Genomic DNA, 25,311 nt, shown 5'->3' with positions numbered 1-25,311 from the left:
GAACAAAGGTGAGAGACTCCTGCATTCCTTGGACATTCACAGGCAGCTTCGTTACTATTTGGACAAAACTAAGGCTTTCAGAAAATCTGACCAGCTCTTTGTATCCTATGCTACTGCTTCTCAAGGGAAGGCTATATCACAGCAAACCATTTCTAAATGGATAGGTCATTGCATACGTTTCTGCTATACACATCATGGGAAACCAGTTCCTGCCACCATTAGATCCCACACTACCAGAGCAACAGCTTCCTCTACAGCCTTTCTCAGGGGGGTTCCAACCAAGGAAATTTTAGAAGCTGCAACTTGGAGTTCAGTACACACTTTTACCAAACACTATCACTTACCTCTTTACTCAAAGTCCAGGGCAGGCTTCACCACTGCAGTTCTGCAGGGCCTTATAGCCTCCACTAACCCTCTATGATACCTCCCCCCTACCTTAGCTTTGGGATTCAACCCAAGTGTGATGACTGCAGCAGTGTAACACGATGAACATAGTACAGTTTTGTACCTACCATAAATATAGATGTTCGAGTGTTCACCCTGCTGCAGTCCAGGTTACCCCCCCCCCTCCATCCCCTCTGGTCTACTGGCTAAATCTCTTCTATGCCTTACTGATGTATTTGCTTATAGCTGAAGGGATTTTGTGTTTGTGCTGTGGTTACTCCTTTTGGTACTAATTTCTGACCACATTTTTGGGGGCACCTGACATCTGGGGCAAGAAAAACTGAAGAAAATGGCGTCGGTTGCATTATTTATACCCCTGGCGCACTGACGTCAGGGAAGAGGCGACAGCAACCGACGCCGGACCAAGACTTTGGAATTCCGGCCGACTGTGGGACCGCCTGACGACAGGATAACCCAAGTGTGATGACTGCAGCAGGGTGAACACTCGAACATCTACATTTATGGTAGGTACAAAACTGTACTTTGAGTCATAGTTCAAAAAAAATCATCTCCCCAGTCAATCCAATTTGGTCACCCAGTATCTCCGACAGAACAGTCCGGAGAGAAATCCGTAAAGTCTGCCAGCTCATTACACTCCCAAAAATTTTGTCCCCAGCTACCTCTTTGCTGCCCGTCACACTTCCAACATTTGCTAGCCACCTGAGGAAAAATTCTTTGTAGTCTACTTGGGGTATAAAAATACCCATGTAAACACTTCCAGGCAAAAATCCTAAATCTTTAAGACTTCGCTGCACATTTGGGAGATGTACATATATCCCACCGTTGTCTCTTTGTGAATTGCTTATCCAATCTCTCTTCCCATTCCTTTCTAAACTCCTCTGATTTATTCTTATAATTATTGTGCAATGTTTTATATGCTGTACTAATTATTCCATTTTTAATAATGGTTTCTGTTCTAGATTCTATTAAAAACTCTACAAGTGATGTTCTTTGATTTAGGACCCCGCACCATTTCTTTCTCTGTGCCTGTACTCTGATAATCAATCCTTGATAGGGAAGGCAAGCTCTAACCTCAAGTCCAAATAAATTCATGGCCTCTTCCCATTCTATTACCTTACTCTTTCTAGTTATTTGGCCGCAATACCTTGGTTCCGTTGCCAGTTTTCTCCAATAAGTTCCAGCCCCCTCTTGCCTATTATCTGTAACCCCAACCACAGTCATCCCTATAGGCAGAATCTCTTATTTCCATTCTCATGATGCTTTAGTTTTTAGATTACTCCCTGCTATTTTATGAATACAATACTCTGTATAACTTTTGTTTTCCTTAAGAGTGTGTGTCCAAAATCCCAATCTCTCCTTATTTCTTGAGCTTCCCCCCTGTATCATCAGCATTCCTTTCCACTTTGAATTGTAGCTTTCTGCTTGTGCTATGTATAAGAGCCTTAACTGTGTTGTTCTAAAGTACCCCCCTCAAATTGGGTAATCCTTGTACGCCTTATTCTATTGGAAGAATCAGCTTATCCCACTTGACCCTCACTGTCTTCCCTTCCCAGATAAAGTCCTTAAACTCTCTTTTAATTGCTGTCCACATCTTCTCTTCTAGTTTATAAAAATATGCCTGACCTGTGTATAAGAATAAAGGGACTAAAACATTTTAATTGCTTGTATAATAGTATGCATATAACAAAGCTTTCAGTTTCTCAAATTTTGTATTATCTTCTGTATAGTCTCTTCCCACAAATCCTTAGCTGGCACAATAGTCATTTCTAATCCATACTCCTAAATTCATTTTGTCATGTCCCCGTAAATATGGAAATTCTTGGACCAATTCATGGCTGGGTACATAATTTAATGCTATTGCCTTTGTTTTAGTTTCATTAATTTGGTGTCCCAAGAAGATGCGAAACTGTCTTAAAATGCTCCGCAACACTGTAATGTCCCTTTCTGGTTTTGTTATGTATAAAATAATATCATCTGCAAATGGAGCCAGCTTTTTCTGACTACCATCCCAATTATATCCTTGAATTTTTGAGTCCCTTATTTTCTTTCCCAGTGGTTCTAAATATAATGCAAGCAACAAAGGAGAGAGCAGACAACCCTGTCTGGTTCCTCTACACAAGCAAAAGTTATCAGAGAGGACCCCAGCCACTTTTCCCCTCCGATCCCTCATATGTACTCCTAATCAACCTTATAATGTTATTAGAAAGCAAATGTTTCCATTGCCGTGATCATGATGTCCCAGTTTACTCTGTCAAATGCTTTCTCTACATCAAGACCCACCAATAACAGTGGTATTGTTTTGCATTCTGCCTCCCTCTGGGTCATCAGTGTTGTGTTAGTACTGTCAAATGTTTGCCTCCCCTCCACAAAACCACACTGATCCATATCTATCAATTTTGGTATTACTTTTGCCATTCTTTTAGCCATTTTAGATATACATATATATATATATATATATATATCGCCACTGGCTTCTTCCAGGATACTAGTACTTCTCCTCCTTTTAAAATACTGCTAAAAAGCTTCCAGATCTTTATTAGCTTTTTCCCTCCCATCTTCCAAACTTCTACAGGAATACCATCTATTACTGGGGACTTTCCTGTAGATTGGTTATACATAGCCATTTTTATCTCATCTCTTTGTATCCTAACTGTTAGTAATTGAGCTAACCTTGGCATATTTAATTCTTCCATAAACATTTCCATGTGTAACTTTTCTTAATTTCCATATTTCTCTACTTTATACAAACTTTCATACAATTTTCAAAATGTTTCTAATACTTCTATAGGATGTCTTGTTGTCTTTTTTTGTTATAGGCTCCCTAAGCTTGGTGACAGCCCTTTGCACTTTCTCTTGCCTTTGTCGTTATGCTAAAAGTTTTTATATTCTAGAATTATTATCAAAAAAACAGTTGCTTAACAGCAATCTTTCTAAACTCTTGCATATTATTAAGGTAATCCCTTATTTTCTGTTTAGCGTTCTGCAGTTGCTCTTTCTTGTTCTGAGAGATTCCCCCTATTTTGCAATACTTTAACATTTGTCAGTCCCTCTAAATAATTATTTCTTAGCCATATCTCCTTTATTTCCACCCTAGTTTTAAACTCCACTTTAATTTTATTGCACTCCCTAGCTATATTTTCAGAAGAAATTTCTATCTTCTGTAGTAACTCCTGAATTCATTCCAAAACCCATTCCTTAAATTCCTCTCTTTTCAGCCGAAAGGTGGGAAAGTGCCAGTGTGTCATTTTTATTTAATTACCTTGCATTTTTATTTTAGTTATTATTGGTGCATTATCTGAAATAGTTATTGGGTGCATTTTGGGACCTTCAATTAAATGCACATGTTCCTGTGAGAGATATACATTATGTCTAGTCCAGTTTTTGTATCTTGGAGAATAATATGTAAATTCACTCTGAACCCCTATTGTGAAATTCACATCTTCCATGCCAAACATTTTCATACATTTCTTTAAAAATCTACACTCCTGTATTTTTCCTTATAGGCCCCCCCAGACACATCTTCACTGTTGGAAACCAAATTCCATTCTCTACCTGCAAGTAATATTCCTTGCTAAAAGCTGATTATTTTTCCCATAATTTTCTTAAGCTCCACTATAGCAGTTTTAGGTGAAATGTAAATGCATGCCAGTGTAATCCTCCTCCCTTATTAGCCCCTTAGTACTATATATCTTTCATTGTTATTTTTGTTACCTCTTCTATCACTATTGGAGCTCCTGTTCCAATTAATATAAGTACTTTTCTTTCCTTTACCTCAGATATCCTGCTGAATAACCACCCTGAAAACCTTTCTTTATCAAATTCACATGTTCAGTTTTTTCCAGTTGTGTCTCATGTAGCATAGCTATGTGCGCTCTACATTTTTTAATAGAGTTCACTACTCTTTCTTTTTTATATTTATCTGTAAGACCATTTATATTGAAAGACATTGCAGCCGTCATACAGGACAAACAACCCCCAACCCCCCAAATCCTATTAACTAACACACAAAACTATGTACATATTCAATTATTGAAGCTTTTGCTTCTTTATAAGAACAAAAGCTCTAAGTTGATAGCCACACAGACAGACTAGAGTTAACCAAAAAGAAAGGTTAGTCATGCTAAGCCACATGGTACAGTCTGTGCTGTTAGTGAATGCTATTTGATTTTGTCTGTCTTTATAGCTCTCCCAATGGAGAAAACACTTGAATGCTTTCAGTAAACACTTGCAAACCAGACACAAAACTGCTAAGGGTACCATTGGCTTTCAGTAAACACTTGCAAACCAGACACAAAACTGCTAAGAGTACCATGTTTACCAGAAAAAAGCCTTATAATATTCACTATTTTTTTTTCGTTACATGCTTTATAATGAATTTGTTACTGGATAGCAGCTAGGGTCCTATGCTAGCATGGGAAAAAGCACACTGATTTTTCTTTTGTCATAATGTCTTAACCAGACCTTTCCTCTCTCCCTCTTTGCTTTACATTGCAGTTTCTACATTTCTTAAAACTGATCAAAGAAAAAGAGAGGAGGGGAAAAAAAACACCTGTTTATATTAGTATCCCCATTGCATTAAAAAAACTGGGAAATGTTACTTTTTGTTTCTTTCCCCTCAGCCAATCCCCTTGCACTAGACTGTCTCCAGTTTTTCTTTATCAGATTGGCTCCATGGAGACATGAGGACCAGACAGCCAATTTCTCTTTTTCAGATCAAGCCTCATAATATTCAATATTTCTTTTTATTTACTTGCTCTCTGTTAAAACTAATCCATCTAAGGTTCTTAATACAGTCATTTCCCCATGCAAGAATGAAAAAAGCACATTCATTTTAACTTTGCTGTGCCTTTTTTTACATTGCATTGCCTGTGTATCTCAAAACTGTACAAGAAGAAAGAGAGAAGAGGGGAGGAAAAGAAAAAGAACAGCACCTGTTTACAATCCCCATTACACTAAAAATAGCATGCAAAAAAATACACCACAAGTGCAGTACTATTACAGTTAGCTTTCTCCCCTCTCTTCCCCTCCCCATAGCATTTTTCTGAACATTAATGACATGAAGTAGGGCATATACTTTAGACTCCCCCCACAAATCCAAGAAATTTTGAAAAAGCCCAATATTTCCAGATTTTCTTGTTCTGTCATGTTTCACAAATATAATTATTGCATTGTAATGCCACATTGAGTTACTGATTTTATTGCTGTTCTTCTCCATTGCCCAAATCCTCTCTCTGCTTCATTTCCAATGTACTCTTGGATTCTTCTAGTCTGCTCTCATGCTGCCTTCCTTCTCTCCAACATTTTCCGTTGAAATACTGGAAAAGGTTTTCCAGGTACAGGCTCTCAGTAGTCCTTCTTACCAGAAGAACAAGAAGCAGAATCTCCTTCTGTTTCACAGCTCACTTTTTGTTGGACAAACTTTTATTTCTTCCTCAGTATGCACTTCATCAGAAAATTATTTTGTCCCTCCAGGGAAGAATATCTTAAGGACAGCTGGATACAGCAATTTGAATCTCACACCTGCATCTCAACATTCCCTGAATAGTGGAATGAATTTACTCCTCTTCTGCCCGGTGTACAGTGAGTAATCCTTCTCCACAACTCTGCTGTCTCCTACTTTTAGTAGTTTGTCCTTCTGCCACAGCTTCAGTTTTGTCAAAATCAACTCCTTCTGCTGGTAGGATTGCATCTTTACTATTAAAGGTCTAGGTTGCTTTCTTATAGCCAGGGTTGGAGCATACACATGATTTGCCCTTTCAACTAACAACTCCTGCTGTGGAATACCAGTCCAGCTGCTCATTTGTGCTTTCGTAAAATGAATACAGTCTGTTCCATCCAAGCTTCTCTGGTATAGCTGAAAATCTCAGGTTTTCCCTATGTGCTCTGTCCTCTAATTCTGTTACTTTTTTGAAACATCTCTTCCTGAGCAGTCTCATACTCAGCCAGTCTTTTCTTCATTTCGACCTCTGACTTTGCAACTTTATCATCTCATCTAAATATCTGTTTAAAGCTTCTTCCATTTTTCCCAACTTTTTGTAGTTTGTGTTGATATGCTCCAGTAGTGTTTTCTTTAGTTTAACCAGGTCTGTATGCAGTTGTCTTATATATTCTTGTAGGTTATTGGAAGTCATTTCTGAAGGTTGCATTGCTTTTTGCTGAACAGCTGCAGAACTTTCTGCAGTCAGTGTTTCTTCCTTACTTTTTGTAGCTGATTTTTTCCAGGTCCTCTGTATTTCTTTATTCCTAGCATCCAGGCAGTGCACTTACCAGCCACTTACTGGAATTTACCCATAAGCACAAGTCTACTGGACTTCTCTGCTGAGTTTCTGTTTTCACACTGGGAGAGCTAGAATCAAGGTGCTTTTTTTCTTTGGATAGGAATGTTCCTGTATGCTTTTTCACCCTTTTCACTAACATCCAGGTTACTTTTGAAGACTCAGAAGTAATCTCTCAAGATCATTGTGGTGACTCCCTTATGGCCTAGGCAATCCCTTGTTTTGGTAATGTCCAGGGGCAATTATCACAAACTTTATCACAGACCGGCTCTACTCACTCAAGAACAGGGGTGTTTGATATACCCCAACAGTAATCATCTTCAGTTTACTTCCTGGATTTTAAGGTCGTAATTCCTTTTAGACACCTGTTTATGGAGAACGTCTAGCCTGTATTAATGGAGGGAAGAAACTCTACTACTAGAAAATCATATATTAGCAAATGGAAAAGGTTTTCTAGTAGGTACCAACAATATATCTAGTGCACATTCAGGACTAGTTATTCTCTGGATAAACAATTTTTGTGAGAGTTATTGTCTTGTAGCCTTTCTTATTCCTCTATCAAGTTTCATTTATTAGCCATTTCAGCATGTCTACCCATATCATAATGTTCTTGAAAGGCATTTTACATAACAGGTCTCCAAGAAAACTGGTGGCTCCTCCTTGAGGTCTTAACTTTGTGTTAGAGAATCTAGCACTTGAAAAACCACAAGGTGAAACGGAGACTCCAGCAGCTCAGATGTATTTAATTTAGTTAAATACATCTGAGCTGCTGGAATCTCCATTTCACCTTGTGGGTTTTTTATGGTGGAATTCCTCTTGTCTTAGTTTGAATCTAGCACTTGCTCTACTTGAACCAGCTAATCTGGCTGACTTGAGGTTATTAATGTGGAAAACAATTTTACTGATTGCTCTGACCTCTGCGAGTTGCGAGCTCTTATGGTGAGTCAACCCTGTCTCATTTTCCAAAGAGACATGGTTTCTTTGAGAAATAATTGTTTTTATGCCTGAAGTGGTATCCAGGTTTACTTTAAGCCAAACTATTCATCTCCCCAATTTCTTTCAGAACCTAAAAATGAGGGAGAAATGATATTCCATACCTTGGATGTCCACAGACAACTGTGGTACTATCTTGTCAGAACTAAATCTTTCATATCTTCGAATCAGTTGTTTATTTCTTGTGAAGGCAAGAAGGGATATAACCTGTGTTAAAACAGACTGTTTACAAATGGTTGTGTAAGGCTATTACCTTTTGTTATAGTCAGCTTAACAAATGTATTCTAGGCAGGATCAACATCTATTCTACCAGGGCTTAGCTTCATCTGTGGCTTTTTTTTTTTGGAAAAGGTTGGATTCTAGAAGTATTCTTGAAGCATATCCTTGGTCCTCTGTGCATACTTTTTACATAGTATTATAAGCTTAATTCCTTCTTTAGGTGTAGATCATAGAAGGATCATTATTTAGGGGCTTCTGGACTCTTCTCCTTCTACCTCCCAAATGTAGTTAGTTATGATAATCTACCCATATAGCTAAATGAACATAACAGTTGTGTAAGCTGAACTTGCCATAACAGTAGATGTTTGAATAGTGACTGCTGAGGTAGCCACTCTCTCCCTCCATTCCCCCTTGTTTTTTTTTTGGTGTGTTTAGTATGCCATGGTGTAGATATTTTTTGTTGCTCCTAATATTGTGTTTTCAGGGGTCATCCTTCATTTGTCTGCTGGCAGGAAAGCTCTGTAGGGCTTTGCACCCAGTCTTGTCTTTTAATCGGCTCATCTTGAGCTGCTTGTCAGTTTGGATGTGTGGAAGGTACTGTGAAGCTTTGCAAGCTGGACTGCTGTTGTATCCTTGGCAGGATGCAACACATATAGCTAAGAGTACAGCACGAATGATCACTTGAACATCTGCTGGTATGGTGGGTTCAACTTACACAACTGTACTGTAGTGTCTTTCACACAGAATTTTATCTTTAAAATGTGTATAACATTTTTTTTTTTTATTTCTCAGTATTTCTTTCTTTCTAGCAGTCTGACTTGCAGTTGTCTCACTGCCTCAGATACGCTTAGATTATACTGAATCAACTGTTTCATTTCATTTCAGTAATACTAAGAATATCTCACTTTCATATTTTTGTCCAACAGCATCTTAGTTCTTTTCTTTGTTGATATCTTAGAAAAATGTCCCTTTTTTGTACAGATTTTGCAGAATTAAATGCAGGATAAAACTTACCGTGTGCCCTAAATAATTACTGCAAGAAGCATAAATGAATATGTGTGTGGGGGGGTTTCTAGCCTTCATTTTAGATTCTTGTGGGGCTCTTTTTATTTATTAATGTTGCAATATGTCCCAACATTGTCATTTCAGATTTTTTTTATTTCTTTCACATGTTATTTTGTAGACATCCTTTACATCATTTAATTGTTAACTGTGCAATATGACTTGCTGTGTATGCTTCTGTAGCTTTTGTTGTCAAGTGCATTTTTGTTAATAGCCTGCCCCTTGGTTCATAATTTTGTATATCACAGATTTTCTTTTATTAATGAATCAAGTTTGTCACCAAATTCACATATGTTCTACAACACAGTAATATAAGCATTGTATTTTCTACAAGTCCTTGTGCCTGTTTAAAGAGCAAATAAATGGCAGACGGCAGATTCATTCTAGGCTCATGGAAATTCATGAATTTAAGTGATGCTGTTTGTCTTTCTTCCCTAAAAAGCTTCTTCCACATTGACACTTAAGGAATGTGTACAGTGTGTTATATTCTTTGCTCATTTATTTGCAGTGAGGAATAAATCGGATTTCTGGATCCAGAGCTTCCAGTATTTTGGTGAGTTTCCTTGCAACAAGAAAATTGCAGGGTGTTGCATTTGGAGCATATTTTCCACAGTAAATTGTATTTCTGTACTTCCAGCACAGTAGCTATGGAAAGCAAAAATATTTCCTCACTTCTGCCTCCATGTAATGATTATACAGAATATTTTCTTTTCTTGCTGTAGCCTATTTTGGGGTTCCCTTGCAACAAAGAAGACAGTAGCACAAATACTGTGTGCTTGAGAAGAGAGTGTGTGTATTGTGTGTGTATCTGTGCACGTGCTTGTATGTGTGTAGAGTGCGCTCTTGTTTACTTTAAACAGACAGGGTCTTCTGCAGCCCTTTCTCCCTGACACTTTGTCCAACTACAGGTGGAATGGTAAACTTCCTTACATTTGCTTGGTCTTTTGCAGTGGTAGAAGACTCTGCTCAGCTGACCTGTGCTGCTGTTTTATTTGAGCTCTTAGGAACACTGAATCCAATTCTTGGTACTTGTCTGAGGTAACACTTCCAAATGCTGTTTTGTACTACCTCTTCCTGCTAACACTCAAAACTGCTGGTTCTTGTAATTCTTGGTACTTGTCTGAGGTAACGCTTCCAAATGCTGTTTTGTACTACCTCTTCCTGCTAACACTCAAAACTGCTGGTTCTTGTTGCTCTGGTCTTTCCAACCCTTTTAATCACCTTCTTGCTTGGTCTCTTATATTAAGCTCCCTTCTTACATTTTTGCATAGTCGTGAATCAGGATTAATCATTTTCCATTAAAAAGTTGTGTACGTTCTCATGCTCAATTCTGCTATAGAACTTCTGTCCTGGGTCCTTTATTGAGGCACAGTTGCCTGAATGTAAAATGAAAAGTGGTTTAATGCTTATTCTGGCTTATCCCTTGTGTCTTGGACTCCAATTAGAGGGTTAATTATTACAAGTATTTGATTACAGTCACTTCTTGCTCTGTGCAAATGACAGATTTTAAAAAGGTAAAGAGTGGCTTTTCCCAAGTCTGCACATTGAACAGCATATAGTTAGGCTTTTATCTGCCAGAAAAAACTGAAGAAGTGAAGTTTGAGTTTTCTTTGAACTCCTTAGCTGCCCCTGAATTCATATTTATCCAGATGAACTGGTGAAATTACACAGAAAGATAATCCCAACATGCACTGGTATCTGTTTTTTTATTAAACTTTTACCTTTCGTCCATTCTTTGCCAAAGTGTGCGACAAGTAGGAATTGTATTAAAACCTGTGACTGGAAATAAAAATTTCAGTAGGCTGTAATGGCCTAGTGTTTATTTTCTTTTAATACTGTAGAACATTTTAAAATATTATGATTCTTTTTTAGTTTTAAATCATTGTGTGATGTATAAAATCAACTTACTCCAGCAGAAATTGTATTCCAGTGCTAAAGGTATTGACAGACAGACATGATGTGTGAAATGACTGGTATAATTACACTGATTGGCCTCCTAACTAGATTAGTTAAACCACAAAAATGAGTAATACAGCAAGAATCATAGAAAAATCTTTGCTTTGACTTAGTGGACTAATCAAAAGGTAATTTAATTTTTCTAGATTACTCGTGTTGATGGAGAGAAGTTGGTGTTTTACAAAAAAGAATTGGTTAACACATTACAACGGACTCTACATTTGACTTGCAAGCAAGGTTACACTCTAGCTTGTAACCTCCTGTATCATCTGCTTCGATCCACAACGCTCACCTACCCTAAAGAATACTGCAGTGTGCCAGATGGCTTTAATAAGCCTCTTTCTCAGTACTTCCCTATTAAGGCAAGAATTTTTACTTTTTGTTTACGCAGCTTTGTTATTGTTTATTTATTGACATTTGAATTTCTGCAAGGTCTGACTGGTTATGTACCTATTTTCAGTGGAGGCCCAGGGAGAAAAGCTCCAAAGTAACACAAAAAGCATTTTAAGAACAATAATTTTACAATCTGCAAAAATAATACAAAACATCTACATTTTAAATAATTATACCAAATTATACATAATGTGAAAACATTGGTTAGGAATATGTACAACTTGTATGACAGTGATTTAATGTTTGGAGAATTTTTTGCCAGCTTATATATGTTTTAAAGGTAAGTTAGTATAATACAAATAAGAATCACAGTGTAAAGTGAGAGAAAAAAACAGGGTTATGGCACATTTAGAAAGATAGTCGGGAGAGAAATTGATTGAAGTAAGGCAGTGACTGAAGAAAGAAGAGTAAGGAAGCGTAAGGTATGAATATTGATAGTTGTTGAATGTTGATATTTAGGGCTGCAATTTGTCCTGGAGCTGAGCAAGAACAGAGACAGATTTCAGTTAGGAAGTCTTTCGGAATGATTTTAAAGGACTGGCGGGATGGAATTGGCCAGATGGATACAGGTAAGGAGTTCCAGGCAGTAGCAACATGGTATAAGTATAGATCAATCATGCCCAAGCATAACAAGCTCATTACATTAACCCAAGAGTCCAACTCTCCCCTCAGTAGCCCCTCCACCAGTAGCTACAAACATTCTGTTCCAGCTGAGAATGAGTCTAGGCCCTGCAGAATGGAGAAACAGAAGGGAGAAACAAAAGCTTAATTGTCAAAGAGCTGTTAGAGAGGGTGTGAGAGGCTACAGTGATGCCACCGGTCCCACTGAGACCTGAGGACATCTGATGTGATGAGGCACTGTCTTGTTGTCCCATCATCCCAATGCCTACATTGACTGCATCCCAAACTGCATAGTTCCCTTTGGTGCCAGACAGTGGGATTGCTTCTTGCCAAGTCTCAGATATTTGGGTCAACATGATGTTGCAGTAAATCAAAACAAACAAACGGCTGAAGGTGTGAACTGTCTTTTTTTAATAAAAATAATGAAAGAAATAAAAGAGAGAGAAGCGCTTTCGTACTTGACACAGTACTTCAAATTTAATTAAAACACAATTAAACTCCCTTTTTATAGGGTTTAGTGATACAGATCACGTGACTTCAATAAGGGTTTAATAGGAATAAACTCCTTTAACCCTTTCCCTCTAGTTGCTTGTAAGATTGTCATCCATTTTGTTTCTAAGCCTTCTGTGCCCCTACAACCAACATGATAAATTTCCAACACCATAAACTTAAAACAATGATTATTACCTGCTAAGATGACATGCTTAGACTAAGCGTTTTTGCTAGTACTGTATAAATGTTCTCTTATCTGATCTCTTAAGCAGTGGTTGGTTTTTCCTACATAAAACATTTTACACAGTTCACAAGAAGCTAAACTATGTTGCAGGTACCACAATCAGCATAGAAATCAAATTCAAAAATATTGTCTGCGTCAGGATGTGTAAAAAAAAATATCGCTGCAAATATATTTGCACATATTACAGTGATGACAAGGAAAAGGTCCTTTTACACTAGTTCAAGTCTGTCCTCCAACTGGTCCACGTTCTAGATTTCATTGGGGCACGGCTGGGCACAATACAATCACAGGTGTTTCTCACCTGAGACCGGTTGTAGCCTCAGGCTACATATCTTACACATCCTTCAGAACTAGTTACCAACAGCCGAAGCGGTGTTAAGGGCTTTAGGTTGTATGGCGGTGACAGTAAATCTTCTCCCCATGACACACCTTCATATGAGAGTACTGCAGTGGACTCTAGCAGTACAGTGGTTGTTTTCAGACCTTCCCAGTGAGAATTTCAAAAGTCTGCAAGGACTCCCTTTGGTGGTGGATTCAGTCCCCGGATCTACTGGAGGGACCGTCCCTTTCAACCCTCCTTTACCCCAAACCCTTGGTGACCACTGACTTCTTCCTACTTGGGGGGGGGGCATTGCTCGGGAAGGACAGTCCAAGGCACGTGCTCCCCTTCTGAGACCTATCTGCATATCAGTGTTCTAGAGATGAGTGTTTTTTCTTCTGTTGCAGGCCCTCCATGTTCATCATCTTCTGGGAATGATTGCAGTTCAGACAGACAACATGTCAGTGGTCTGGTATATCAACAGGGGGGGAACCAGATCTTATCCCTTATGTCGAGAGGCCATGAGAGTGTGGGAATGGACGATCTCCACCGTCTGTTTTCTGGTGGCGATGCACATCCCAGGATGGTTTTAACATTTGCAACATAGTTGCAACATTTTAGCGGACAGGCTCAGCAGATCTATCCTGATGTCTTACGAGTGGTCACTAAAGTCTTCAGTAGAGGAGCAGATCTTCCTACAGTGGGGTTGTCCTTGCTGTGATCTCTTCACCTCCCCTTCCAATGCAAAATGCAGCCAGTTTTTCACTCTAAACCCCCCTCCAGAGGAAGTCCCCAGAGACGCTAGGATTCATGCTTGGTCTCCCAGGCTTCTTTATGCTTATCCCCCTCTTCCCCTCATGTTGAAGTTTCTGCAGAAAGCCGAAGGCTGAAGAGTACTGTGATCCTCATAGCCCCATTCTGGCCCTGTCAAGTTTGGTTTCCCTTACTCACGTCTCACCTAGTTGTTCTACCATGGATCTTGGATCTGGTCCTGGGTCTGCTTTCACATGCCTCTGGGATTCCTCACCCAGATTGGACAGTCTGAAGCTCACTGCTTGGCTGCTCCGGTTCCCATTATTCTTAGTACTCCCAGTCTATCTTTTCCAGTTAAATCCATTCTGGTGGCAGCTCATAAATCATCCATCAGAAAATTTTATCGTAGTAAATGGAAACATTTTTCTATTTGGGCCATGGAGATGTCTTTGGATCCTTTCACTGCACCACTTTCAGTGGTTTTAGATTTCCTAGCTAGCATTTTTCATCAGGGTGCTAGTTCCTCTACAGTGAAAGTTCAGCTAGCCACCATTTCTAACTTTCATGTTTGGGTAGGCATGTCTTTATTGGCTTCGGCTACTTTGTAAGACCTTCCTCAGAGGTTCCTTTCTTCTCAGACCTCCGGTTAAGGACCCCATCCCTCCATGGAATCTTACTTTGTTGTTGCAGACATTGGTTTCTTCCCCCTTTGAGCCTGCAGCATCTGTGGATCTGCAATTTTTTACCCTGAAAACTTCCTTTTTGGTTGCTATCACATCTGCTTCAAGCTCTTTCTATCAAAACCCCTTACATGAGCTTTCACAAAGAGTATCGCTACGAACTAACCCGTCCTTCCTTCCCACGGTAGCTTCAGAAATCAATATAAATCAGATTATTAATCTACCAGTATTTTTTCCAAACTACCAGAACAAAGGGGAATACAGATTACATTAACTGGACATACATAGGCAGTTGAGGTTTTATCTGCACAGGACTAAACCTTCCCGCAAGTCTGATCAGCTTTTTGTGTCCCCTGCCAAGCCCTTCTTTGGTAAATCTGTCTCAAAAGTGACTATTGCTCGCTGGATTTCAGAATGCATTGGCTGAGTTTATTCAGATAGAGGTTTGTCTCTTCCAGGAAAATGAAGTCTAATTCAACCTGGTCTATAGCTATATCAGCAGCCTTTTGGTCTAGGGTCTTTTTGGATGATATTTGTTCAGCTGCTGCTTGGGCCTCATCTCATACCTTTATCTCTCATTATAAACTGGATTTGATTTCTAGGAGTAGAGCATCCTTTTACTCTGCGGTGCTCCAGAATATCCTTCCATGAGGGCCTCCCAAGAGTTAGGTAGCTGGGGACTCTGTCCCACAGGTTGAAGATCAAATTAAGTAAACTACTTCAGATAAAGAAGTTATGTACTCACCATAACATTCTATCTGAGTAGTTCTACTTCATTTGTCTTCAACCTTTCCCCCTCCTTCCCCCTAACCTTATCCTTTGGGATTTGACACATCCTTTGTACTGGACAGTTGTTGCTGGGATCTTTGGTTCTGTTAGGGCTAAAGCTCTTTTGTGATGTTGGTGTTGGTGGATAAGGTGTTATTAGGTTGGGTATTTATTATATGTTAGGCAGCAAACTCGATCTGAAGGGTGAAGAGAGACAGGGGCATTATGGGTAAGGGGAGGAGCATGTAGCTCGGAGCCGTAGCTAGAAAAAGTGGCCGTGTCAGATCCGATATGGATCCAAAGACCCACAGGTTGAAGACAAATGAAGTAGAACTAGAACTACTTAGATGGAATGTTATGGTGAATGTGGAATAAAATCCCGGTATATGTGAGGCAGAGCACCTCGCTGGCCTTGTTCAAGAGAAATCTTGACCAATGGATGGGAGATCGCAGATATACCCCAGGGATTACCTCAGTGTCACTGCTCAACAGAGGCACAGCAAAATAATGGGTATAGTTCCCCATACTAAAGGGGTGGCGTAAGCCACAAAACTATGGGCTAGGCTTGTAAATGCCCTCGGGCAGATAGCCTAGTATGAACCTATGAACCTATGAACCTATAACTTCTTTTTTTCTTATATTTGTGAAACAAGCCTGTGGATCATATTAATATTTGTAATGACATAGAATTATTTACAAAATTCTATCTAGCTAGGCTGGCAGTTTCTCAGTTATCATACCCCCCCTCCCCCCAGAACTCAAGCTAGTTTTTCAAGTGACCCTTGAGAAACGTTGCTTGAGAGGAGTGAGTCTATCTGGGTATACCTTACCCCATTCCCCATCTTGAAAGCCCATCTGCATTGGCATTGCTAATCTCACTGCAGTGCTGCACTGTCATATATATGCTTGCACCCCTAGGCTCCACCTTAGTATCTTGGCATTTTGCTGGCTGGCTCGATTTAACCATGTTAGGGGATTGTGATCTGTAACTATAGTGAATTTCCTTCCATACAGATAAGGCTGAAGTTTCTGTAGTGCCCACACTATGGGTAGACATTATTTTTGTACAGCTGCATAGCATTCCTCCCTGGGTTGGAGCCTACGACTGAGATAAACCACTGGGTGCTCTTCTCCGTCTGAAGAAATCTGGCTAAGTACAGCCCCCACCCTATGGTTCAAAGCATCCACCTGCACAGCAAATTCTTTGCTGTAATCTGGACAGGCTAATGCAGGGGGTCCTCCCAAAGCTTCTTTAAGCTTCTGGAATGCCTTCTCACATGGTGGGGTCCACACTACCTTATCTGGCCTGTTTTTTCTTGCCAGGTCTGTGAGGGAAGCCACTATGGTACTATAACTGGGGACAAACTTTCTGTAGTACCCTGCTGTCCCCAAGAATGCCCTCACTTGCATTTTGGTAACAGGTGCAGGCCATGCCTGAATGGCATCCACTTTGGCAGGTTCTGGCCTGATCTTACCACTCCCCACTCTATACCCCAGGTAGGAGACCTCTGCCATACCCACCTGACATTTGCTGGGCTTAATGGTCAACCCTGCCCTGTGTAGTCTGCCCAGCATCTCCCTGACATGCTGAAGGTGCTCTTGCCAGAAATTGCTGTAAATGGCAGCATCATCTAGGTAAGCAAGGGCAAAATCTCCTGCTAGGGTGTGATCTACCAGTCTTCTGGAAAGTCGCTGGGGCATTTTTCATCACAAAGGGCATCTTTGTGAACTCGTACAATCCAAAAGGAGTCACAAAGGCTGACCTCTCTCTAGCACGGGGGAGTCAAGGGCAGCTGCCAGTAACCCTTGTTAGAATCAATGGTGGTAAGATACTTATCCCTACCCAGCTGCTCTAGGGCTTCATCTGTCCTAGGCATAGGGTAAGCATCTGACTTTGTGTGACTATTTTATTTCCTGTAGTCCACACAGAACCTGGTGCTGCCATCCTTTTTTGGCACCAGCACCCAGAATGATACCACAATATAAGGACAAAATGATTGACTTCAACAATTGGCTAAGCATCTGGTGTCATTCAAAGGGATCCAGTATCTGTCTGCCTGGAACGACATGATTGACAGACCACGATGCTTTGCCAGAGATGGTCTGCACCTGTCACCCCTGGGATTCAGATTACTGGCTAAAGCTCTTGCCACCCCTATAGTGCCCTTTTTAGGCAAAGTTCAAAGGACAAAACTACCACCGTAACGGGTACAAGGATGCAAAATTTGAAGGTAATGCTACTCAGTGCTAGAAGTCTAAACCTCAAAATGCACATTCTCGAGGAACTCCTAAAAACTTGGAATATCGATATCTGGGTAGTAACTGAGACCTGGTTCAAGGCTCCAGAGAGCACCCCTGCAATACCAGGCTACAACTCTTACCACACTTTTCGGCCACCAAACCAGGATCGAAACACTAAAGGTGGAGGAGTGTCCATATTCACCAAGGATATTCACACCACCAGGCTAGTTGCCCAACACAATGCTTCTGAAATTCTCCAGATGCAACTAACACTAGGTAAGACTGCAATCCAAATTGTAGCTTGCTACAGATCACCCACCATGCCCAAAGATTGTTATTACACCTTTCTAAACATACTGGAAAATATTATGATACAACCAAAGACCCAAATACTGGGTGATTTCAACTACCCTGCCATTAACTAGGAAAACTACTCGTGTAACAACACCTTTGCCCAACATTTCTTGGAATTCATAAATTCCAACGCCCTGGATCAGGTAATTCATAGTCCCACCAGGGGCTCCAGTATTGTAGACTTGGTAATTACCAACATGGGAAATTGATGCTCCACACCTATGGTCAAGTCAGACCATAAGCTAATCACCCTTAACATTCACATCCCGCCCCCACTCCCCAGTAAGAAAGCCTCCATAAAAAACTTCTCCAAAGCCAACTTCATGCTACTCAAGTCAGAAGTGACAAACATCATGACCCCCATGCAGACGGGAACTGAAAGTTCGACTGCTGAGGCCTACACTAAGGCACTGTACGAGCAGATCCACTCATGCATGAATCGTGCCATCCCAAATAGAACCAAGATACTCTCCTCCAAAAAAAGGAAGCCAATCTGGTGGTCCCCTGCCATAAACAAACTTTACAACAAAAGGAAGAAACTGTTGCAGAAAAGAGCAAAATCCCACAATGCAAAAAATTCCCTTACCAGCCTCAGTAAGAAGCTGAGATCCCTCGTAAAATCCTCCAGAGTTAGTTACAAAATAAAATTGCCAAAGATTCCAAAGACAACCACAAGGCATTCTATAACTATGTCAAGAATCTAAATGGCAATGCTCATATCTGCTGTGAACTACAACAGAATGGCATTAAATATACTGATTCCAAGGATATTGCCAGTATCCTGGCAGATCGATTCAGTGCCAACTTCACCCCCCTCTCACCCCCTAAACAACCCATCTCAATACCAGAAGATTGTCAAATTCCGGTAATAATGGCCACACAGGTAAAAAACGCACTCTCCAAAGCTAAGAATACAGCATCCATGGAACCAGATGACATCCCGGGCTGTGTACTACATGAACTACAAAATGAACTGGCACCTCACCTAAGTGTCATGTTTAATCATACCCTCACCACAGGCTTCATGCCCACTGAGTGGCACACAGCTACAGTTATCCCACTCCGCATGGGGGGATCCACCTTGGATCCTGGGAACTACCGCCCCACCAGTCTGACGAGCCTGATCTGCAAGGCCATGGAACGTATTGTGGAACTTATAAACAAAGATATTGGCAACCTTCAAACACTGGGCCCCACCTAGTTTGGGTTCGTGAAGGGCCGTTCTTGTCTCCTGAACCTGATTGACTTCTTCGAATCAGTCTCCAGAGCTGTGGATGAGGGTAAGGCAGTCCACACAGCCTATCTGGACCTCCCCAAGGCCTTTGACATCCCCCACTCTGGAATCATAGATAAACTTACTAAGCTGGGCATTAATCCCTACATCACTCGATGGATTGCCAACTGGCTTACTGACAGAACCCACACTGTAAAAGTAGCTGACTCCAAATCCAGCTCCTGACAATGAACAAGTGGAGTACCTCAGGGTTCAGTCCTGGGACCGCTCTTGTTTGGCATCTAGTTCTCTGAAGTACAGGCCAACACTAAGGGACTCTGGCTAACAAAGTTTGCAGATGACTGCAAACTGGGAGCCATTATTGAATCCCCAAATGATATGGATACTCTGCAAAAGGGCCTTACAGAAACAGATGCTTGGTGCCAGAGCCATGGGCTCAAGCTCAGTGCCAAGAAATGTATAGTTATCCCCTTTGGGAAAAAACATGTACCTGTGAATTGCCACATAGGTGGCAGTACAATAAACACTGAAAGTATGATAAGAGACTTAGGGACACAGGTGGACAGTGGTCTCACCTTCAATAACCACATCTCCACAACAGTCAGGAAATCCTTCTATGTGGCGCACTTCATCACTAAGGGCTTTTCATCCAGAAAAAAGGAGGTCATTGTCCCACTGTACTCATCCCTCATTAGACCCATTATAGAATACAACGCCCCATTTGGTATGTACCTCTCAAGACATCTGCAACAATTGGAAAGGCTGCAGAAATACCTCACTAAAAGAATTACAGGCCTAAAGCAGATGCCCTATGCTGACCTCCTTAAAAAACTCCAGCTATACTCTGTCGCATATCATCTACTCTGAGGCGATCTCTGCTTAACATACAAGGCCATGTCAAACCCAGAGCTGTTGGACATGCTACACTTAAAGAAATCCCAATCCCTCAGAGCCACACGCTCCAGGCATCTTAACCTTGTCATTAAAATAACAAAACATGCTGGAGGGATAGGTTCCTGACCCAGAGACTCCCCAGACTCTGGAATAGACTGCCCATACATGTCAAGCAGAGCGCCTCCTTGGCCGTCTTCAAAAGGAACCTTGACGATTGGATGGGAGAAAGGAAATTCACCCCGGGGATCATGTCAGTCGCCCTGCTAGACAGTGGACCAGGGAAGTAAATAGTGTGGGAAGAAATAGCTAGGGAATTGTTATGGCTAGGCTTGTATAGGCCCTAGGACTGATAGCCTAGTACCAACCTATGAACCCTTGGTCCTGGACATGTACCTGGACTAGTGGCTTCCCCTGCTACTGGCAGATTCTGTTGGGGCAGTCTTGGCTGCCCAACATGAGTTCCCTTAGACCCATGTGCAGCACTGGTTGTCCCTTTCCTCTCCAGTGATGCCCTGCTTACTAGGTATAGGTCTCCCTTCTTCCCCAACTCATCTGCAGTTGAGCATTGTCCATCAGCTAACCAGATCCTCATGTCCTCAGGCAAAGTGCTAAGGGCTTGTTCCCTCACCAAAAGGTCTGCCAACCCTTCAGATGTGATGACCTGACATCCACTCACCCACCTATGAAAATAAGTGCTTAGTTCAGCAGCATATTCACACACACTCATCTGCCTTGCGTCTATGCTCAAGAAACTTTTTCCTATAAGTTACAGGTGTTAGCTTAAAAAATTCTAGCAAACAATTCTTTACAACATTATAGTTTAAAAAGTCAACATCAGATAAATAGTTTGGAAAGAACATTTACAGCTTTACCATAGAGTAAGGGGGTCAGGAACCATACCCAGATCCTTTGGGCAACCTCATACTGTTTACATACCCATTCAAACATATGAATGAAACTGTCAAAATTATCCCCCTCTGTAAATTGCGGAAGAAATTTACTGACCCTCGTTACTTCTGGGGTTTGGTTACCCCCTTCCCCATTACCTGCATGACTCTGGCAAAGATTCAGCATCTCCTTTTCATGTTGCCTCTGCCTCTCCTTCTCCTCAGCTTCTATTTCCAAATTCCTGGCCTCCAACTCAAGTCTCTCTAGCTGCAGATGGATTTTTAAGTCCTCCGTAGAAAGGTTGAGCTATCCATTCTCTGAGTGTTGCTCATCTCCACGGCCAGTCTGATCGTTCTCCTGGTTGCTACTCTCAGCTGCAGCTGTGATTTAAAGCTGCAATCATGTCTACTTTAGTCAGGTTTCCATGCACCAGTCCTTTAGCCTAGCACATCTCAGCCAACTGGCTCCTTATCAGCTTGCCATACTCCTCTGCTGACATGCTTGCCTGCTCTCCCTGACTAAGCTAACAAAAGAAATAAAACAATTGTGATCTGAGCTGGTTTAGAGTACAAAAACACCTTCAGTGATCACTGTACACAAGCTACAGGAATTCAATGTCCACACCACTACAAGCCAATTAGTATGTGATGTGGCTAACTCACCACTGTAAAACAATTATATTTGATGTGGAAATCCCACCATTGCCAAACAATGAATATCTGATGTGGATTTCCCACCACTGCCACCAGTTAATATGTGACACCCGTGCATTGGCCCAGTAATCAAGGAGCCTCAATCATCACCACTAGCACCAGTAAGGGATGTGCAAATTGGGAGGATAACAAGTACACACACAGTAAAGTACAATTTCCCTTAAGAGCACACAAAGATCGCAGTCAGTCTGGAGCTGGTTTCTCCTTTTCTCTCCAGATCCCCAATGAGACTCTCCACTGGCACAGCTATAGGGTACAGTTCTCAGCCGAGTAGTCAAGCCAAACCCTCCAGTACCCTCACTGTCCAACCATTGGTTCGTGTCCCTGCCCATGTAGCTGACACACACACACACACACACTCACACTCACACTCACACACACACATACACACTTTGAGATTTAATTTATATATAAACACACAGACACTCCTGGGGAAGGCTGGCACAGGTTCTCCAGCTGTGCCCTTTTCTTGCCCAGACTATAAGGTAGAAATCACTGCCACCAACCTCTACTTATCAGCTACTAATAAGGCCTTTCCCAAAGGGTGACCAATTTTACTGTGCAGTGTTACTCTTATCCAAATAGTAAGTGTGACCCAGGGCTAAGGCTAGTCTTGAGTGGCTTAGTACAGTATCACCAAATACATGTAAAGTACTTTAAGAGCTTAAATTAGCTCTATACAAAACAGCCACAGTTGAAAAGTTTAAAAATATTTAATAATAAAAACACAAGACAATATTTATTACTTCAACACAATGACATTACAGAGTTTAGAAATCACAGGAAAATGCTTTAAAACAATATTTTAGGACAGTCTGACATAAATGTAGAAAACAGCTAGTCTAATCTTACTATTTCTGTCTATCTCTAAGATAAATCACTGTTCTAAATACAACTTGCATACAGAGCAAGCAAGTGCTGGTGAGTGGATGTTCTTACTAGATCCAGGACAAGATACAAAATCCTCTGCTTTCTTTCTGAGATGGCCCTTAAATTGATAATGCACTTTACTGCTGAGTAATTTCAGATTACATCATTCTTGACACCTCTGCTGAAGTTTCCCAAGTTCACAGAACTCACATTTTAACATATCTTTGTAATTTTGCACCTGCCAGGAAGCCTTAGCAATAAGGAACACTTTACATGTAGAATCTAGCAATTATCTCTGTCCCAAAACAATAGAAAGAATTTCCCAGCCCAGACATCTTGTCTCTAAGCTTGAGATCAAACACAGTTGTAAAATTCTTTACTTAACATCTTTCTTCCAGCAGGTTGCACTGTGGTTACATTTTTGAAGCTCAGTACAACATGTAGTTTAATCATAACATATAGTTCTCTTTACATTTGTAAACAAGCCTGTGGATTATATTAATATTTACAAATGACAGAATTATTTTCAAAATTCTATCTAGCTAGGGTGGCGGCCTTGACAGCATGCTTAGGGTATTATTAATGTGGTAATCTGCAGGGATGTCATCCTTGCCGAAGGGGATGATAATGCATTTTTTTGCATTGAGTTTTAGCCCATGACTTTGGCACCTGTCGTTAATATGTGTAAGTCCCTCTTGTAGGATGTTGACATTGTGTGGGAACTCAATGACTGCACCCAGTTTGCAATCATCAGCAAACTTTGTCAGCCATAGGCTTTTTGTTTTGGCTGGTACACCTGAGAAGTAGATTCCAAACAGTAGGGGCCCTAGCACAGATCCCTGTTGAACACCACTGGTTATGCGTCTGCTGGTGTAGGTAGAGTCACCTATTTTGACTGTGTGCGTCCTATCAGTGAGCAATTTGCAACCCACCTGACAGTATACAGGTTGATCTCCAGCTGGGTGAGTTTATGAATGATGTCTGAGTTGGGAATAGTGTCAAATGCCTTAGCTAGGTCCAGGCAGGCTGTATGTGTGGATTTTCCTTCGTCCATAGCTTTGGTGACTGTCTCAATGAAGTCACCAAGTTCAAGAGGCAGGAGCTCCCTTTAACGAAGCCAAACTGGGTCGGGTCGAACGTTTGGAGGTTTCTCATATCTTTGTTGATAAGGTCCGTGATTATTCTTTCCATGCCCTTCCAGATTAGGTTGGTCAGGTTTTTGGGTCTGTAGTTCCCAGAGTTTGTGGAGGTGGCTTATATATGTAACAGGATGACTGTTGCTGTTTTGCATTCAGCAGGTACAGAACCTTTGCTTAGACTGTGGTTGAGAAGAGTACCCAGCGGTGCAGCTAGTTTCTGTTTTAATCCATTTAGAACAAAGTCTAGGATATTACCAGGTCCATTAGAGGCTATGTTTTTGGCTTTGGAGAGAACGTTTGCGACCTGCTCCTTGGAGATACTAGGTGGAGGACAGGTGGTAGGGATATTTTGGGGGATATGTGGTGGGATAGGAGGTAGAAGTTTCCAGTGAAACTGTCAGTTTGGCTATTTCTGCAGGCTCAGTATATGTCGTGCCATTAACAACCAGTTCTGCGCAAATCTAGGTTTTTCATTTAAGATTTCTAACGTAGCTAAGGAAAGCCTTAAGGTTATCCTTAATGAAGGAGGCTAATTTGGATTTATAATCATCTCTAGAATGCCTTATGAGGTGTCTTACTTGCTTGTTTAAGCCGAGGAGAGAATGCTTCCAATTCAGAAACTGTTCGTTCCTGCTCTTGGACAGCAATTTCTTTAGCTTATTGTATAACTTTTTAATAGCGGATATCCACCAGGCAGGCTCATTGTTTCTTGAAGATCTTGTTTTGATCCAATCATGTACAGCAGAGTCGATACATTTGTATAGATGCTTATACAAAGCATTGGTATAAATCCGAGTATAGGTGTCCATACCATCAGTGAGGGCAGGGGCTATGAAGCTATTAATGCCGTCACTTATTAGGTTGTAATTGGCTTTGGAGACGTTTTTTAGTCTAGTTGCTGCTAATGAGTGGTCAGATGTTATTGTTACTTCTAATGAGACTGATTTATGATCCAACATCACTAGGGAGGGCCACACACATGGGGTTGTGTAATGATGACGCATGTTAGCACCAGATCCAGAATGTTTGGGCCCATTGTGGGGTGTCAACCAACTGTTCCAGGGCATTGGAGTTGAAGAGTTCCAAGAACCTTTGGGCAAGTGTGTTAGTACACGTATGATTTACCCAGTCTATGGATGGGTAGTTAGTCACCTAAAACCAGGGTGTTTGATTGTATCTTGAGCGATTTTAACTAGATCCAAGTATGCAGTGTGGGTATCCTTGTTCATGGAGGGGGTCTTACAGTCAATTGGACCTGGATTAGTTCAAGGGAGTCATTTTATTTAACCAATATAGAGGTATTTATCTTTGAATATTAATTCTCCACCTCCTTTAGTTCTCGCACTTACAGTTTGTGGTCTGAATGTGTGGAAGGCATTATAACTCGGTATGGCTGGGGTGCCTTCTGCAGCCGTAAACAAAGTCACTGTGATTGCACAGATCTTCTAAGGTGAGGGCTGCTTCCATTGAGTGAACTTTTAGGTTTAGACTCTTAGCGTTTAGCAGCATAACTTTGAGGTTGCTTTTTGAAGATACTTTTACATCAGGATTTTTTCTTATTATAACACTGCCTAAAAGAGGCACTATGGGGGAGGCAAGAGCCTTAGCCAGTAACTGAAATCTCAGAGGTGATAGATGAAGACCCCATCTCTGGCAAAGCTGAGTGGTCTATCTACCATGTCATCCCAGGCTGATAGGCACTGGATCCCTTTAGAATGACACCAGAAACTAAGCCAGTTGTTGAAGTCCATCTTTTTTTGTTTATGTTGTGGTATCATCTTAGGTGAAGGTAGTATGC

General features: G+C 41.0%; 1 protein-coding gene across 1 annotated transcript in view; it reads left to right on the top strand.

The window, feature by feature from the left end:
- PSME4 (proteasome activator subunit 4) overlaps positions 1-25,311 on the top strand; it is a 2,990,260-nt gene that overhangs the window by 1,117,154 nt on the left and 1,847,795 nt on the right. Inside the window, exon 18 of the mRNA XM_044055122.1 lies at positions 11,057-11,272. Within this exon, the coding sequence (XP_043911057.1) occupies positions 11,057-11,272 (216 nt within the window). The remainder of the gene's footprint in view (positions 1-11,056; positions 11,273-25,311) is intronic.

This window comes from Protopterus annectens, chromosome 1.part2, assembly GCF_019279795.1.
Source record: "Protopterus annectens isolate FY-2018-M chromosome 1.part2, PAN1.0, whole genome shotgun sequence".
NCBI classification, from domain to species: domain Eukaryota; kingdom Metazoa; phylum Chordata; order Ceratodontiformes; family Protopteridae; genus Protopterus; species Protopterus annectens.
This window is presented reverse-complemented; position numbering and strand designations above follow the sequence as displayed.